We start from the raw sequence: 17187 nt of genomic DNA, 5'->3' as shown, positions 1-17187 counted from the left end.
TTTATGTCATTTTTGTGATTTTTGTGATTTTTGTGATTTTTGTCATTTTTGTGATTTTTGTCATTTTTGTCATTTTTGTCATTTTTGTCATTTTTGTCATTTTTGTCATTTTTGTCATTTTTGTCATTTTTGTCATTTTTGTCATTTTTGTCATTTTTGTCATTTTTGTCATTTTTGTCATTTTTGTCATTTTTGTCATTTTTGTCATTTTTGTCATTTTTGTCATTTTTGTCATTTTTGTCATTTTTGTCATTTTTGTCATTTTTGTCATTTTTGTCATTTTTGTCATTTTTGTCATTTTTGTCATTTTTGTCATTTTTGTCATTTTTGTCATTTTTGTCATTTTTATCATTTTTATCATTTTTTGTCATTTTTGTCATTTTTGTCATTTTTGTCATTTTTGTCATTTTTGTCATTTTTGTCATTTTTGTCATTTTTGTCATTTTTGTCATTTTTGTCATTTTGTCATTTTTGTCATTTTTGTCATTTTTGTCATTTTTGTCATTTTTGTCATTTTTGTCATTTTTGTCATTTTTGTCATTTTTGTCATTTTTGTCATTTTGTCATTTTTGTCATTTTTGTCATTTATGTCATTTTTTGTGATTTTTGTGATTTTTGTGATTTTTGTCATTTTTGTCATTTTTGTCATTTTTGTCATTTTTGTCATTTTTGTCATTTTTGTCATTTTTGTCATTTTTGTCATTTTTGTCATTTTTGTCATTTTTGTCATTTTTGTCATTTTTGTCATTTTTGTCATTTTTGTCATTTTTGTCATTTTTGTCATTTTTGTCATTTTTGTCATTTTTGTCATTTTTGTCATTTTTGTCATTTTTGTCTTTTTTGTCATTTTTGTCATTTTTGTCATTTTTGTCATTTTTGTCATTTTTGTCATTTTTGTCATTTTTGTCATTTTTGTCATTTTTGTCATTTTTGTCATTTTTGTCATTTTTGTCATTTTTGTCATTTTTGTCATTTTTGTCATTTTTGTCATTTTTGTCATTTTTGTCATTTTTGTCATTTTTGTCATTTTTGTCATTTTTGTCATTTTTGTCATTTTTGTCATTTTTGTCATTTTTGTCATTTTTGTCATTTTTGTCATTTTTGTCATTTTTGTCATTTTTGTCATTTTTGTCATTTTTGTCATTTTTGTCATTTTTGTCATTTTTGTCATTTTTGTCATTTTTGTCATTTTTGTCATTTTTGTCATTTTTGTCATTTTTGTCATTTTTGTCATTTTTGTCATTTTTGTCATTTTTGTCATTTTTGTCATTTTTGTCATTTTTGTCATTTTTGTCATTTTTGTCATTTTTGTCATTTTTGTCATTTTTGTCATTTTTGTCATTTTTGTCATTTTTGTCATTTTTGTCATTTTTGTCATTTTTGTCATTTTTGTCATTTTTGTCATTTTTGTCATTTTTGTCATTTTTGTCATTTTTGTCATTTTTGTCATTTTTGTCATTTTTGTCAGTTTTGTCAGTTTTGTCAGTTTTGTCATTTTTGTCATTTTTGTCATTTTTGTCATTTTTATCATTTTTATCATTTTTGTCATTTTTGTCATTTTTGTCATTTTTGTCATTTTTGTCATTTTTGTCATTTTTGTCATTTTTGTCATTTTTGTCATTTTTGTCATTTTTGTCATTTTTGTCATTTTTGTCATTTTTGTCATTTTTGTCATTTTTGTCATTTTTGTCATTTTTGTCATTTTTGTCATTTTTGTCATTTTTGTCATTTTTGTCATTTTTGTCATTTTTGTCATTTTTGTCATTTTTGTCATTTTTGTCATTTTTGTCATTTTTGTCATTTTTGTCATTTTTGTCATTTTTGTCATTTTTGTCATTTTTGTCATTTTTGTCATTTTTGTCATTTTTGTCATTTTTGTCATTTTTGTCATTTTTGTCATTTTGTCATTTTTGTCATTTTTGTCATTTTTGTCATTTTTGTCATTTTTGTCATTTTTGTCATTTTTGTCATTTTTGTCATTTTTGTCATTTTTGTCATTTTTGTCATTTTTGTCATTTTTGTCATTTTTGTCATTTTTGTCATTTTTGTCATTTTTGTCATTTTTGTCATTTTGTCATTTTTGTCATTTTTGTCATTTTTGTCATTTTTGTCATTTTTGTCATTTTTGTCATTTTTGTCATTTTTGTCATTTTTGTCATTTTTGTCATTTTTGTCATTTTTGTCATTTTTGTCATTTTGTCATTTTTGTCATTTTTGTCATTTTTGTCATTTTTGTCATTTTTGTCATTTTTGTCATTTTTGTCATTTTTGTCATTTTTGTCATTTTTGTCATTTTTGTCATTTTTGTCATTTTTGTCATTTTTGTCATTTTTGTCATTTTTGTCATTTTTGTCATTTTTGTCATTTTTGTCATTTTTGTCATTTTTGTCATTTTTGTCATTTTTGTCATTTTTGTCATTTTTGTCATTTTTGTCATTTTTGTCATTTTTGTCATTTTTGTCATTTTTGTCATTTTTGTCATTTTTGTCAATTTTGTCAATTTTGTCATTTTTGTCATTTTTGTCATTTTTGTCATTTTTGTCATTTTTGTCATTTTTGTCATTTTTGTCATTTTTGTCATTTTTGTCATTTTTGTCATTTTTGTCATTTTTGTCATTTTTGTCATTTTTGTCATTTTTGTCATTTTTGTCATTTTTGTCATTTTTGTCATTTTTGTCATTTTTGTCATTTTTGTCATTTTTGTCTTTTTTGTCATTTTTGTCATTTTTGTCATTTTTGTCATTTTTGTCATTTTTGTCATTTTTGTCATTTTTGTCATTTTTGTCATTTTTGTCATTTTTGTCTTTTTTGTCATTTTTGTCATTTTTGTCATTTTTGTCATTTTTGTCATTTTTGTCATTTTTGTCATTTTTGTCATTTTTGTCATTTTTGTCATTTTTGTCATTTTTGTCATTTTTGTCATTTTTGTCATTTTTGTCATTTTTGTCATTTTTGTCATTTTTATCATTTTTGTCATTTTTGTCATTTTTGTCATTTTTGTCATTTTTGTCATTTTTGTCATTTTTGTCATTTTTGTCATTTTTGTCATTTTTGTCATTTTTGTCATTTTTGTCATTTTTGTCATTTTTGTCTTTTTTGTCATTTTTGTCATTTTTGTCATTTTTGTCATTTTTGTCATTTTTGTCATTTTTGTCATTTTTGTCATTTTTGTCATTTTTATCATTTTTGTCATTTTTGTCATTTTTGTCATTTTTGTCATTTTTGTCATTTTTGTCATTTTTGTCATTTTTGTCATTTTTGTCATTTTTGTCATTTTTGTCATTTTTGTCATTTTTGTCATTTTTGTCATTTTTGTCATTTTTGTCATTTTTGTCATTTTTGTCATTTTTGTCATTTTTGTCATTTTTGTCATTTTTGTCATTTTTGTCATTTTTGTCATTTTTGTCATTTTTGTCATTTTTGTCATTTTTGTCATTTTTGTCATTTTTGTCATTTTTGTCATTTTTGTCATTTTTGTCATTTTTGTCATTTTAGTCATTTTTGTCATTTTTGTCATTTTTGTCATTTTTGTCTGTCATTTTTGTCATTTTTGTCATTTTTGTCATTTTTGTCATTTTTGTCATTTTTGTCATTTTTGTCATTTTTGTCATTTTTGTCATTTTTGTCATTTTTGTCATTTTTGTCTTTTTTGTCATTTTTGTCATTTTTGTCATTTTTGTCAGTTTTGTCATTTTTGTCATTTTTGTCATTTTTGTCATTTTTATCATTTTTGTCATTTTTGTCATTTTTGTCATTTTTGTCATTTTTGTCATTTTTGTCATTTTTGTCATTTTTGTCATTTTTGTCATTTTTGTCATTTTTGTCATTTTTGTCATTTTTGTCATTTTTGTCATTTTTGTCATTTTTGTCATTTTTGTCATTTTTGTCATTTTTGTCATTTTTGTCATTTTTGTCATTTTTGTCATTTTTGTCATTTTTGTCATTTTTGTCATTTTTGTCATTTTTGTCATTTTTGTCATTTTTGTCATTTTTGTCATTTTTGTCATTTTTGTCATTTTTGTCATTTTTGTCATTTTTGTCATTTTTGTCATTTTTGTCATTTTTGTCATATTTGTCATTTTTGTCATTTTTGTCATTTTTGTCATTTTTGTTATTGTTATCAGTTTTAATGTTTTGTATTGTTAGTATTTTTTGTATTTGTTATCATTCTTGTCGTTTTTGTCATTTTGGTTTTTTTTTTAAATTTTTGTATTGTTTGCATTTTTTGTAATTGTTATCATTTTTGTTATTTTGTTATGGTTATTGCCAATTTAGTTAATTTTGTCAAATATTGTATAAGATTTTTCTATTGAAATGCTACCTTTTTATCTTATATATCTTATTTTCTAGAAATTTTTTAAACTACTTGTCTGGTCGCTCTATACATTATTTCATTCACCCGTTTCGATAGAATTAATCTTCATCGGCTAAAATGGATGAATATGATGAACGGAATGAACTTATCATTCGATCGATGTTCATCTGACTGTTGATGTGTCAAACATAAATAAAGGCCTCTACTGTAAAGAACAAAATTTTGGTTGGCAAATTTCCGAGGAAAACTAATGGAAAATTTGTTGAATTGATAGCAAAACTCCTGTTTTAGAGTGATTACCTGCTAAACATGTCTTCTAGCGACGCAAAACTGGAGGTAAGCTTTGAAAAATATCTAGGATGTTCGTGTTTGTTGATGTTTTAATTTGCCCTATTCAGCTTTACGATGACTACGCTTCGGCAACCGAATCGATGGAAGGACAAATGGCAGTCCCGTCGGCTGCCAACCGGAATACCACTGACCCTGGGGCGCCCAACTTCAGCACCCTGGACGAACCTATCAAGGACACATTTGTAATATGCAGATGACATTTTAGGTTGAGTTTTGCGAACAATAACAATCTGCTTTCAAATCTTCCAGCTCCGGGATGTCAAAGCAGTTGGAGTAAAGTTCTACCACGTAATGATACCGAAGGAGAAAAATACTCTACTTCGAGATTGGGACCTCTGGGGTCCGTTGATTCTGTGCACATTCATGGGAACCATCATACAGGGTACGGCCAACGATAAGGGCGACGGAGGGCCGGAGTTCGCCCAGTTTTTCGTGATCGTTTGGTTCGGTGCCATGATCGTAACCTTGAACTCGAAGCTTCTGGGAGGGAATATGTAAGTTTTTTTTTTTAAATATCTTTGCAAAGATTGAACCGCTAATTTAAACTCTTATTTATCTGTAGATCGTTCTTTCAGTCGGTCTGCGTGCTTGGCTATTGCCTCACACCCTGCGCCGTAGCTCTGATGGTGTGTAGGATAATTCTGGTGGCCGAACAAACGGCTTTCCTGTTTTTCCTGCGGCTGCTCGTTGCTGCTACCGGATTCGGTTGGGCTACCTATGGTAAGTCTTCGTTGCTATACAAATTAATCAAGCTGATAAATTGAGATCATAAGAAGTCAGAAAATGATCTGGATTTTAATTTTTTTTTGTCGGAGTTCAACTAGGATGCGTCGATCTAGACCAACTTCGAATTTTGAAAGAAGTGATATAATCTGCTAGAATTTTCAAAATCCAATTAGGTATGAATATCGATATTCGCTAGTCATAGGCTACCTAGCTACGTTTTGTCGAATGATTTTTTATTATCATTTTATTCTTTAGGATGGGAAAAGATTGTCCTCTTTTCCATTTTCAAGGATCTCCGTAAAAACAGTCCGAGTGAATTTTGTCCTATATTTTGGGTCTATCATGCTAGCAGCCATCCTGCCGAAATCTATTTTTTTATATATATTGGATTTTAATTATTCATTAGTATTTTGTATTGTCAATACTGAATCAGAATTCTAATTATTTATTCTTGCTTCCTGAAAAAAATCTTCGATTTCATCCTTTGATACTGAATTTTTGTTGAACTTTTGGTACTCAAATAATATTATGTATATGTATTTAAGCTCTATAATCTGATAGATTGTTACTGATTCTGATCAATTAATCATTCTCTAAAATTTCTTATTCTATTTGGAACTCGGTTTGGAATTCCGGTTCTTTTTTTATACATTTTTTATTTTGGTTGACATTTTTAACTCTTTATTTTTTATTCTTTATAACATGTTTTGATTTTCATATTTTTGTTCATTTCTTAGTTTTGAAATTATTTAATTTTTATTTGTTTATTGTTTTATATAAATCTTTACTACAGCAAATTTAGAACTTTTATCTAATATTTTTTTTTTTTTATTTCATATTTGAGGGATAACTTTTTATACACTGAACTGATTATAGGTTATTCATAAATTCTCAAATTCAAGTGTCATTTTTGGTGTGGATAACAGCACAAGGCAACAAAATTTATATTTTTCCCAAGTGCTAAAAAATTAAGAGCTGATTTTGACTGATTTGGGAGCCTTGAATACAATTACGCAATTATGTGATTTTGTTTTCAACATTTTCTTGAATCATTCATTAAAACATCGGCACAAAAATGCTGTTTTCTATTATTATTATTATTAAGATTAAAGACATTTTACCATTAATATGGCTTTCATGTCTAAACAGTTTAAGTTTACAATTCATAGCTTATCCGTAAGTTTACATAATTTAATGAATTTTATAACATTATCTTCTTTGTCTGACCTACTCAAAAGAATGTCAAAAATAGAACCTGCTTCCATTCCACATGCAAGGCGGGCCTCGTCATATCCTCGACAATCAACCAGTATGTGTTGAACCGTTAATCGAACTCCGCAAAAGGTGCAATTTGGTGGTGTTGATCGTTCCATTAAGAAGCTGTGGGTCAACCTTGTATGACCAATTCGTAGTCGTGTTAATAATCGTTGTTCGGATGCACATTTTCTGTCAGTATGAGCATAGACGTCTGGTTTCACACGTCGCAAAAGGTTGTTTGATTGATTCCACTTTGCTTGCCATGCTTCTTTTATCCAGGTTTTTATCGAACGGATAGCGTCTGCTGCTGGAACAGGTATAGTTACTGGGGTTTTTTTCCTTCCTTCGTTTGCCCAGTAGTCAGCTTTCTCGTTTCCTGGAATGCTACAGTGACCGGGAACCCAAGCAACAGTCGCGTTGTTTTCGACCAAGGCCTTTTCTGCATCTAATATCCAAGGGTGTCTTGTGTGTCCTTTCGTCAGGGCGTCGATACAACTTGCCGAGTCCGTAAAAATAATAGTGCGTGGTTGAGAATTCTCAGCTGCAATTTTAAGAGCATACGCCTCTGCAGAAAAGATACTGCATGATTTTGGAAGCGAGCAACATAGTTCTACCTCCCAGCCAACAACAGCTGATCCGATGTCGTCACCAAGTTTGGATCCATCAGTGTACTTATGGTGGTAATTTCTATATTTCGTTTCTATCATTTCGTTGAAATACGTAACCACTTGAAGGCTTGGATTACCTGCTTTAACTTTCCGTCGCATATAGTTGTCTATGCAAGGCGCTTTCAGGTACCATTGGCGGTCAGATAGCCTTAATGGTGTGCATATATTAGGAATGGTTAAATTCGTTAGGCTTTTCAGTAGTTCATTTGAGCGTTTGATTAATAAACAATCGTTACTTCTCACCCCTTTTTCCAGCATCCGGACTGTCGTTACAGAAAGGCGCTCTATCATTTTATGTCTAAAGGTAAGCCGACCTGCCTCTGCCATGATTGAGTCAACAGGGCTTGTGCGGAAAGCACCGGAGGCTAGACGAATCATCTGGTTATACACCGGGCTCAAGATCCTCTCCATGTCATCAAGGCGCAAACTTGTTAAAACTATTCCGAAAAACAATTTGGAAACAACGATAGATTCCCCGACATTGATAAGCGTATTACGGTTGCTTCTTTTTAGACGACTACCTAGTATTTTTAGGACGTTGAGTCTTTTAATACAGCTCTCTTTTACAGCAGAGAAGTGTTGCAAAAAATTCATGTTCTGATCAAAAATAATTCCCAATAATTTCATTTTACGAACACGTGGAATGGTGATGCCATTTATTTTAATAGCGCGGCCGCGTTTACGGTGAGGAATATCGCATAAGTGCATTAAATTGCATTTTTTTGGAGCTATACAGAAACCAACATTTGAAGCCCAGCCATTCACTGCTTTGACGGCATTTCTTAGTTGTCTTCGTACTTCACCAGAGTTTTTTCCCTTTGCCACGAGAAGCACATCGTCTGCGTACAAAAGTATTTGTACATTTGTTGGGATAACTGAAAAGATAGGTTGCATTGCAATTAGAAACAAGCTTACCGATAAGATTGAGCCTTGTGGGACACCATTTTGGGCCGTTCTTAAGTTTGAGGTTGTACCGTTAGAAGCAACACGAAATGTTCGGTCGCTCATGAAACTTGTTAACATATTTAGCATCCGCCCAGAAATCTTCCATTTTTTCAGTGTTCTAATAATCGTGTGTCTACAGGTAGTGTCATAAGCTTTTGAAATGTCAAGAGCTATCATTTCAACGTGTTCATCTGGTTCGTGCGAAACTAAAGGTTCGAGTTGTGAAAGGTAAGTGTCTATCCCACTGTCAGTTCTGAAAGCATGTTGTTTCCTATCTAGGCGGTTGCATTTTTCAAGTTCTGCTACTAGACGGCGATTTATCAGCCGTTCGAAAAGTTTACCTAAGCAGCTAAGAAGCGTGATAGGGCGATATCCTTCTGGTTTGCTGAGTATTCCATCAGCTTTAGGGATGGGGATGACTATACCTTCTTTCCATTCAGATGGGAATACACCACTTTGCCAAACTTCATTGAACATGTTTAGCAAGCAACATTTCGAAGATGCTGGTAAATGTTGCAATAACGGGTACCCTATGTTGTCAGGTCCTGTTGACTTCCCACATCTGCGTTTTAGTGCGAATAGAAGCTCGTCAGTTGTGAAATCTATGTTATATCGTGACGAAGAGTTGATTGAAATGTTCTGATTATTCATGTTTGCTGTTTTATTCCTTTTTCTGATAAATGAGTCTGAATAATTTGAATCAGAGAACCTTCTTTCATACTCGTCTGCTAGGGCGTTTGTTACAAGTGAACCATCGTTGGATGGACCATTGGGTAAATGTAAAACAATTGTTTTAGCTGATTTTTTCCCTTGTAGTCGGTTTATGCTGTTCCAAATGTTTGCCATTGGTGTATCAGGGTTAATATCTTGAACAAACTGTTCCCAACTTTTTTGTTTTGCCTCAAAAATTGCTTTCCGACTAGCTGACCGAGCCTGTTGAAATGATTTTAAAGCAAATTTTTTTCTAGGATCGTTTTCGTCTAGCTTCCGCAGAGCTCTCAGTAATTTCCTTCTGAGTTTGATGGCCCGAGCAACGGTTTGATTCCACCAAGGCACGCTTTTTTTACTAACTAAACCACTGGTTCTAGGGACACTTGTTGAGGCTACTTCGATTAATTTTTCGGAGAATTCGGAGACGCTGAGAGGGTAGTCTGGATTGAGATTTTCGCTAGCAAGCTGCTCAAATTTAACCCAATCGGCCCGGTCGTAAATCCATCGTCTGTTACATTTTATAATATTAGAAGAACCAATCAAATCCACAAAAGTAGGAAAATGATCACTGTTAGCCAGGTCTGTATGAACATTCCATACGAATTTTGATGATATAGATGCGGAGCAAAGGGTTACATCTAATGCTTGAGATTTTCCAGTGGCAGGATCAATCCGGGTGTGAGAGCCGCTGTTCAATACAATCATATTATTGTTAACAGCAAGTTGAAGTATTGCATTTCCGCGCCTGCGACCATGGTTTGATGATCTTGGAATCACACTGCCCCAAGCTGTGTGATAGGCATTGAGGTCGCCGAGAAGGATCACAGGTGTAGGTAATTCATCCAGAAGTTCTTCAAGACTATCTACAGCATTATCAAAAGTTGGTGGGAGGTAAACGGACACCGCCGTCAATTCGAATGGTGTGTAGATTCGAATAGCTACAGCTTGAATGTCAGTTTGTAAGTGCAGTCTTTCGAAAGGTACACCCTCTTTTACTGCCAAACCCACTCCTTGCCTGCCATGGGTAGAGCATGGTCCAAGTAGCAAATTGTAGTTGTTTCCAATAATATTCGGGGCCGTAGAATCTTCGAACAGATTTGTTTCTTGTAGGCAAACTAGGGATGGTTGAAATTCGGCCAATAGGATTTGAAGTTCGGTGCGGTGTGTACGAAGACCGCTTATATTCCACTGCATGGCAAAGGTGCTAGATGATGTCTGTGGTACTGGCGTTCCATAATCTGTTAAATTGGAAGAAGAAACAGCGAGCGGAAACACAGGAGATATACTTGAGGTACTTGCCTGAGAGTGGTTCAGGCTCCCTATGTCAACATCTGCCAAGAAAGCCGAAGCCTCACTCGACAGTGCTGACAAAGGGACAGACCTGATGGCTGGAACTCTGCTACTTTTTAAAATCGGGATATCATTTCGGTGATGGTTTCGTGATTCGGTTCCGTTTTTCGATGTGGTTACTCTGGTAGTGGAAGTCCTACACGTTTGTTTGGAAGATTGGGAAGCATACAAGTTCACAGCAAAATTGTTTGATATACTTGCCTGGGGTTGAGTCAGGCTCCCAGTGTCAGCAGCTGCCCGAAGCTCATCGGTTCTAACCGGGACATTTCGTGGCAGGGCTGACACAGGGAAGGGCCTGGTTGCTGGAACTCTGCAATCGCTTATATTATCATTGTTTTCTTGCCATTCGGCTCCGGAGTGTGTTAGCGTATCCAAGAATATTTGTCCTGTTTCGTTGCGTTGGTCGTTATTCATTTTTTTCTTAAGTTCGTTATTATCCATTGTATAATCGATAGAATGTCCAGGGCCATTGCAGATGTCGATACCGGATAGGAGGATATGAAACTAGCTTATGTCAAAATCATCATCGTCTAGGTCAGTGTTACTTTCCCTAAGGACTTTGGTGGTTTGATTCTGTCTTTTGACGTTAGCTTGAGATGTTGGGGAGGTATACATAGTACGCTTCCTACTTGTACTTCGGTGCATTCCTGTACGAGATTGTTTGGGAGATGACTGGTGAGATGTTGCGCCTTGATCGGATGTTCTCCTGGACTGATTTTTTCCGGAGTCTACGCGTGATAACCTTGGTTTTGGGGTAACGAAGTGGTCAAGATTTATCACAGATGATTCCTGTGTAAGAGGTATGCTTTCATGGTGTTTTTTCAAAGATTCGAGTTCCTTTTTCATCGACAGGTAGTCTGCCATCTGTTCTCGTATCTTTTTGAGCTCGTCACGTAGGAGCTGGATTTCTCGGTCTTTATCCAAACTTTGGTCCAAACGTTGCTGTAGTTTACTGGCGTATGTTGGTTTTGCAGTGGCTTTTTCAACTTCTGATTTCGCTTCGTTATATGAGAGTCCTCTATCTACTCTGAGCCGGATCACCGCTTCTTCCTTGCGGAAAACTGGACAGACCTTACTGACCGGCGAATGGGCGCCAGAGCAGTGATTGCAGAAAGATGGATTTGGACAATTCTGATGTTCAACTATTTGGTGTTTCTGAGAGCAGTTCATACATACCGCCGAAATGGTGCAACGCTTGCTAGAGTGTCCATAAGCTGCGCAGTTGCGGCATATCAAAACGCTGGGATAATATGGCCGAACATTTACTCTTAACATGCCAAATCGTATGTGTTCCGGACGTTCGGTTCCACGAAAAGTGAGGATGAGCAGAGGGGTGTTCGTAGATTTACCATCGGCTAATTTCTTAGTGATCCTCCGGACAGTAGTGACACCTTCAGGTTTGAGTTCTTCAAGTAGGTCTGATTCTGCGAGATCAACTGTATCGTAATCAAAGACAACTCCTTGCACGAAATTCAAAGTTGGGTGATCTAGTACTTCTACCTCTGTTTTGCATTCATCAGTTAGATGGGTCATCTTTAGCAACTCTCGATAGGCTAGTGGAGATTGGGTTCGTAACACGTATCGAGAACCTCGAGCTTCTCTATTTGCGGATACCAACATTCTGTTGTTGTAACCAATTGCAGCCTCGATGGAGCGAGCGATCAGGAAAGGATTTGCAGGGAGGTCAGGTTGATCATTTTCTTTATCCGGTATTGGCTTAGCACGTAATAGAAGGACTCTCGTGATCCCATCACTTTTAGCATTTGTCATGAAAGGTGGTAGTCTACTTCCTGAGGCATATGGCGCATCGCCAGGCGATTTACTCGCCATGGCGGGGTTATAGTCAGTGGACCTAGTCCACTCTATTCGATACACAAGACCGACCGATGAAAAACGCTATATATCTCCTCGAACAAATGAGGTCTTCAGATCACTTTCTATGCAAAGCAAACAATAGCTTGACCTTGTAGGTTGAAACAAAGGAAACGAACGCACTTCAAGATAAACACGTCTATCTAGCTTGACGGAAACTATAAGACTGCTGTTTTCTATGTAATTAAAGATTACGGTTATTTTCGGAATTTTCAAGTTCGGAATTTACCAAATATTATAAAGGAAGAATGTAATTTTGCCATTTCGATGATTTTTTATGTGAATTTAATTTCTAAATTTTCCGTTACTAATGAGTTTTCTTTTTGAAGATATTATTTACGGAAATAATTAGGTACTCCATGCCGGCTTATTATCATTACTTCCTTTGTAACAAAGTAATGAATGTTTTTGATTTTTTAATTATCAATCATTGAATTGAACCACTCTGGAATTGTTTCCCATTGCAGCATCCATCATTTTCCTCGGCGACAGTCAGCCCTCGAACCGGAAAGCGTTGGCCGTTTATCCGATATTTTTGTTCTACTTCATAATATCCTGGCTCGTGGTGTCGCACAGTAATGTGTAAGTGAACCAAAGTTCGAAGAACAAAACATCATCGGCAGGTTGTCTGCAGATTAGGATCACATTTTTTTTTTGAAAGAAAATCAAAGATCGCGAAATCCGTTTTAAGTAAATTATCTCTTCGACTAGGTACGTGAATGATGTGACTGTGACTGTGTATATAATTAGGTATAGTAAAATGAATGAACTGGTAATTTTCCTATTTGTTTGTGACTTTTGATTGCTAGAATAGCATCAGAAAAAACGATAGTCATATTCCATTTTTATTGTCGGGTAAGCTCTGATATAAAAAATAAAGCGCTGCGCAACTTTTGTTTGCTTGTAATATTTATCGTTTTTTGTTATTTGGATGACAGCCGGGACTTTCTGTTCGATTCAATTACATTTGGTAACACTTATGATAAACTTTATTCATAAATTTTTTAAAATATCAACTATAATCGCTCACTAAATGTAACATTTAGAAACACTATAACACCATCAGCAAAATCAGATTTCACTAGCATGGAAGGGTATTGCATTTAAAATAGGACATTGCACAAACATCACTACTGACAATAACAAACACAGACTCAGTTGCACGTTTCCTGCACCAAATGTTAATCTCGCTCGTCGGAACTGTTGGCAGCACTGTTGGCGGGACTTGTATTCGGTACCAAATCGAATGCCAGCTGCATCTTGACGCCGTCCTTCTTGCGGTTCTTGTAGGTCAGGCTGTTGGAGCGAGGCTTGCGGCGCATAAAGTGGCGTTCGACCCACTTCAGCATGGTCAGCACCGAATCCGTTGATGGGAGACGTCGCTCGGCCGATGTTCGTACGATTTGCGAGCTGGTAACCCGGAACGTCGCTGCCATTCCCTTGAGGGCCTAGAGATTGGAATTTTTGCTGTTAAGTAACAATCTTAAAGAAGAAAGAATCCTCTTGATATTACCATCATTGCGTCCTCATCAGTAACGTCGTCACCAGCGTAGATGATCTTGATACGTTCGCTCCAATCAACGCCGAAAGCTGTACGCAGGATGTAGATCGAGGCCCGACCTTTGTTCCACTGAACCGGGGGCTTTGCTTCAACGGCACAGTGAGCTTCGGCCGTCCGGAAACCATGGTGATTGATCAGATGTCGTGCCTTCTCCACCAGCTCACCTCGCATCTCGGTCGGTGTTTCCCGGTAGTGGAACGTTAGCAACGCTCCCTTATTCTCAACCCATGCGCCATCGTGACAAACCTTTTTCAACAAATATATTTATACTTTGGAAATCATTATGCCTTTAAAAATAAAACATCAACTAACCTCTTCCTGGAGCGCCTTCAACAGCTCGGTTACTTTGCCCTCGTATTCCATCGGCATGGGATGGATAAATTTGCTACCGTCAGGGTGCAGAATTTCCAGCCCGTGATTGCCGGCGTAGGTTATCCCTTCGATTCCGACCATCTTCTTGACGTTTTCCACGTTGCGACCCGAAATCACGGCAATGTACACGTCCGAGTGATTGGACAGCCGCTGCAGCACGTTTTTCGTTTCCGGTGGCAGTGTTGCCAGGTCCGGATGAGGCGCAATCGGGGCCAGGGTACCATCGTAGTCCAGCAGCAGGGCCAGTTTGTGGTTGTAGCCGACGTAGCTATTTATTGGAAAGTTGTTAATAAGAGGTTTTTAATCGAGTTTTAACTTTAAAATTAAGTCTTAATCTAAAAGCATTTGGTTTCTTCAATGACTAGATACAGCGAGCGGCAGAAAACTAGAAAAAAAAAAATTGATTTACAGTGTTTTACCATCTATGGACCCTTCGGTTTTAACATCAGATGGAAACATTGTTCCCGTAGCTTTTCAGTTTTGATGTGATGTGTTTTTGTAGAAACTTATAGGGTAAATGATCTTGAGCGGAACCAATTGGCTCAATTCGACGCAACTCGGAACAGTTGATCAAGCGTTATGGCTTTGGGTTATATCCCAACAAATATTTTTTCAGTTCAGCGGATAGATCTTGGTTTCTGCTTTCTAATGATGATTTTTAGAATATTTTAGAGTGAATCCTTATAACTCTAGAGCTGTTTTACTGAAGTAAGAATTCTGATCTTGAGCGGAACCACGCTGATCTTGAGCGGAACCAAAATATGATCTTGAGCGGAACCATTTTCTTCTGTCAACATCTTTAATAGCTCTTATTCCTAATACTTGTGTAACTGTGAAAACTTCAATTAAATTTCATCTTTGAAGATTTTAAAGTTCAAAAATTAATCTTTTTACGTGAAAAAAAGAAACTTAGCGTTTCAAAGGTGTTCTCAAAATATCCGTTCAATTTATTTCTTGCTTGAAAAAAGTCCAATTTTCCCTTTGATGCACTGTATCCTATTTTGAAAGAATCGTTTCTCTAAACTCAAATTTTAGTTTTTTTAATCACAAAAATTGAATTCGTTAGTAAATTTGATTGATTTTTTGAATGTGCGTGTTTTGGATCATACTGCCCCGAACAACTTTTGAAGGTAACGACAAAATTAGTAATAAAAAAGAAGATACTTTAACTTACAGATTTGGCAAAAAAACGGTACATTGCTCTAAATCAATGTTTTTGAGAAAAAACTCTTATTTTTTTTAATCCTTATTCTCTTAATTCCTTTAACTTTATTGGAAATTCATGATAATTTGTGTCGTTTTTATATTTTAGTTGGGAAAAATCAGTTTACGTTGAAAATCTTTTCATACTTTTTTAATTCAAAGTAAGAAACTTTAATTTTTTATTGACCAAAACAAAATTATGATTATGGAAATCCATTCGCAATTAAAAAATTCTGTGAAATCTGTAAATATTTCAAAATATCGTGTTCTGTGACACAGATTCTGTGATAAAAATTTCCTCAAAATTTTGTGAAATAACAGATTTCACTGTTATTTCGGCAACCTTGCTGTAAGCAACTTATTCATAGAATAAAGTTTAAAATAAATTCCAGTTTCTCATGAATCACGTTGACATTTATTTATATTCAAAATTTATTGAAACATTAATTATTTATCTCAATTGATAAAACAATTATTTCTTAAACCAATTTCCAGTTCGAGCTCAAGTGTAAAGTCAAACACAAGGAAATCGGAAAGGTTTTCAATACCAGGCCACCAATTGAATCGTGAAGTATTATAAAATAGCTAACCCGGTGTGCTTTGCTACACTTTGTAAAACTAAAATGATGTGTGTAAAAAAACAATTTGAATTTTTTTTATTAGATAGTATATCGTTTTCAATTGGAATGTGAACATCTGAAACAATCTCTTTAAAAGAAAGCTACTTCATAAAGTACGAATAAGAATGGCAATGAAGATTGATTCTTATTCTGAAATAATGATTTAACTTTATTGGCTTCATTAGTTCTCGAATTATGCCAAAAATTATTTATAAAAGCCTTTCTCCTCCTTCTCGTCGTCCCTCTGAAAGAAAGATTCAAAAACACATTTCTTGAACCCCAAAAAATTTAACTTTTTGTGTGCCTAGTTTGGTACGCTGTGACGCCAATTAATTAGTTTTTGTTCTATTCGAACTGAATTTTACATTTTAATAGAATAAGAAATATACAAATGTGCTGCATACATTCAGGGGTATAAACTGCGTGTGAGACATTAGGCATAAGGCAGCGCACCTAGCGGTTTATTTCGGAAGCTAGTAGTTCCGCTCAAGATCGAAGATGGTTCCACTCAAGATCATATTTTACTTTTAAAAACTACGCTATTAATTGATATTCTGATGGAAAACTTGCTACAAAAACCCGAATAATGCTTTTTTATGAGTTTTTCTACCATTTTAATCATTGAGAATTAGTTTACAACGGACAAGGATGACATAAATTGACGTTCAAAGTCAGCGTAGATTGATGAAAATTGCAGCAGAAATGCGTATGTTTTTAAATCTTCTAATAACATTATTTGAGTTAATAAATTTTAGCAAAAATGTCAATGCTTGTATGAAAAGATCTTGAAAAAGTGTTTTTTCAACAGTTTGGTAAGATTCATAAACAATCATTGCCTAGAACTTAGAAAAAGTAAATGGTTCCGCTCAAGATCAGATTTTGACTAGTTCCGCTCAAGATCATTTACCCTACCGTATTTGTTTTCACCACCCGAAAGTGTTGCACCATCCATGCTGAAAACGAGCATGAATCGAGTGTTGCACCCACCTTTGTTGGTGTACGTGAAATCGGCAGTGTCAACAGAAAACATCAAGCTGTCAAAAATCCATTACAGCTGGTATTTGTTTTCGTTTGACTTCGAAAATTGAAATGAAATTTACTTTAGTTGATCATTATCTTTAAATAATATGAAAATTTTAGCATGAATTTATTATGTTGAATTGTGAATTCAGATTTATTTTGCTTGGTAGATTCGCCTGTGGCTCTGATGATAACTGCAATATCGGCTGATTCTGG

General features: G+C 34.5%; 2 protein-coding genes across 2 annotated transcripts in view; one reads left to right on the top strand and one right to left on the bottom strand.

Annotated features, from left to right (window-relative positions):
• The first annotated feature begins 4480 nt into the window (after positions 1–4480).
• Positions 4481–13102, top strand: LOC129749879 (protein YIPF6-like). The gene is made up of 5 exons (XM_055744985.1): positions 4481–4651; positions 4714–4848; positions 4916–5160; positions 5229–5386; positions 12663–13102. The coding sequence occupies exons 1-5, from the start codon at positions 4625–4627 to the stop codon at positions 12779–12781; spliced, it is 684 nt and encodes a 227-aa protein (XP_055600960.1). The 5' UTR covers positions 4481–4624; the 3' UTR covers positions 12782–13102.
• An 87-nt stretch (positions 13103–13189) lies between these two features.
• LOC129749877 (uncharacterized) overlaps positions 13190–17187 on the bottom strand; it is a 30563-nt gene continuing 26565 nt past the window's right edge. Inside the window, exons 3-5 of the mRNA XM_055744983.1 lie at positions 14069–14396; positions 13709–14002; positions 13190–13643 (exon numbers count right to left, since the gene is read on the bottom strand). Coding sequence (XP_055600958.1) covers positions 13377–13643; positions 13709–14002; positions 14069–14396 — 889 coding nt within the window. The 3' untranslated portion in view covers positions 13190–13376. The remainder of the gene's footprint in view (positions 13644–13708; positions 14003–14068; positions 14397–17187) is intronic.

This window comes from Uranotaenia lowii, chromosome 2 (genome assembly GCF_029784155.1).
Source record: "Uranotaenia lowii strain MFRU-FL chromosome 2, ASM2978415v1, whole genome shotgun sequence".
NCBI classification, from domain to species: domain Eukaryota; kingdom Metazoa; phylum Arthropoda; class Insecta; order Diptera; family Culicidae; genus Uranotaenia; species Uranotaenia lowii.
This window is presented reverse-complemented; position numbering and strand designations above follow the sequence as displayed.

What these genes read in the sequence shown, in the direction of transcription:
- LOC129749879 (XM_055744985.1), top strand. Translation starts at nt 4,625, where the DNA reads ATGTCTTCTAGCGACGCAAAACTGGAG. An exon ending in AACCTATCAAGGACACATTT is followed by an intron (nt 4,849 to 4,915) that starts GTAATATGCAGA and finishes CAAATCTTCCAG; the next exon opens with CTCCGGGATGTCAAAGCAGT. An exon ending in AAGCTTCTGGGAGGGAATAT is followed by an intron (nt 5,161 to 5,228) that starts GTAAGTTTTTTT and finishes ATTTATCTGTAG; the next exon opens with ATCGTTCTTTCAGTCGGTCT.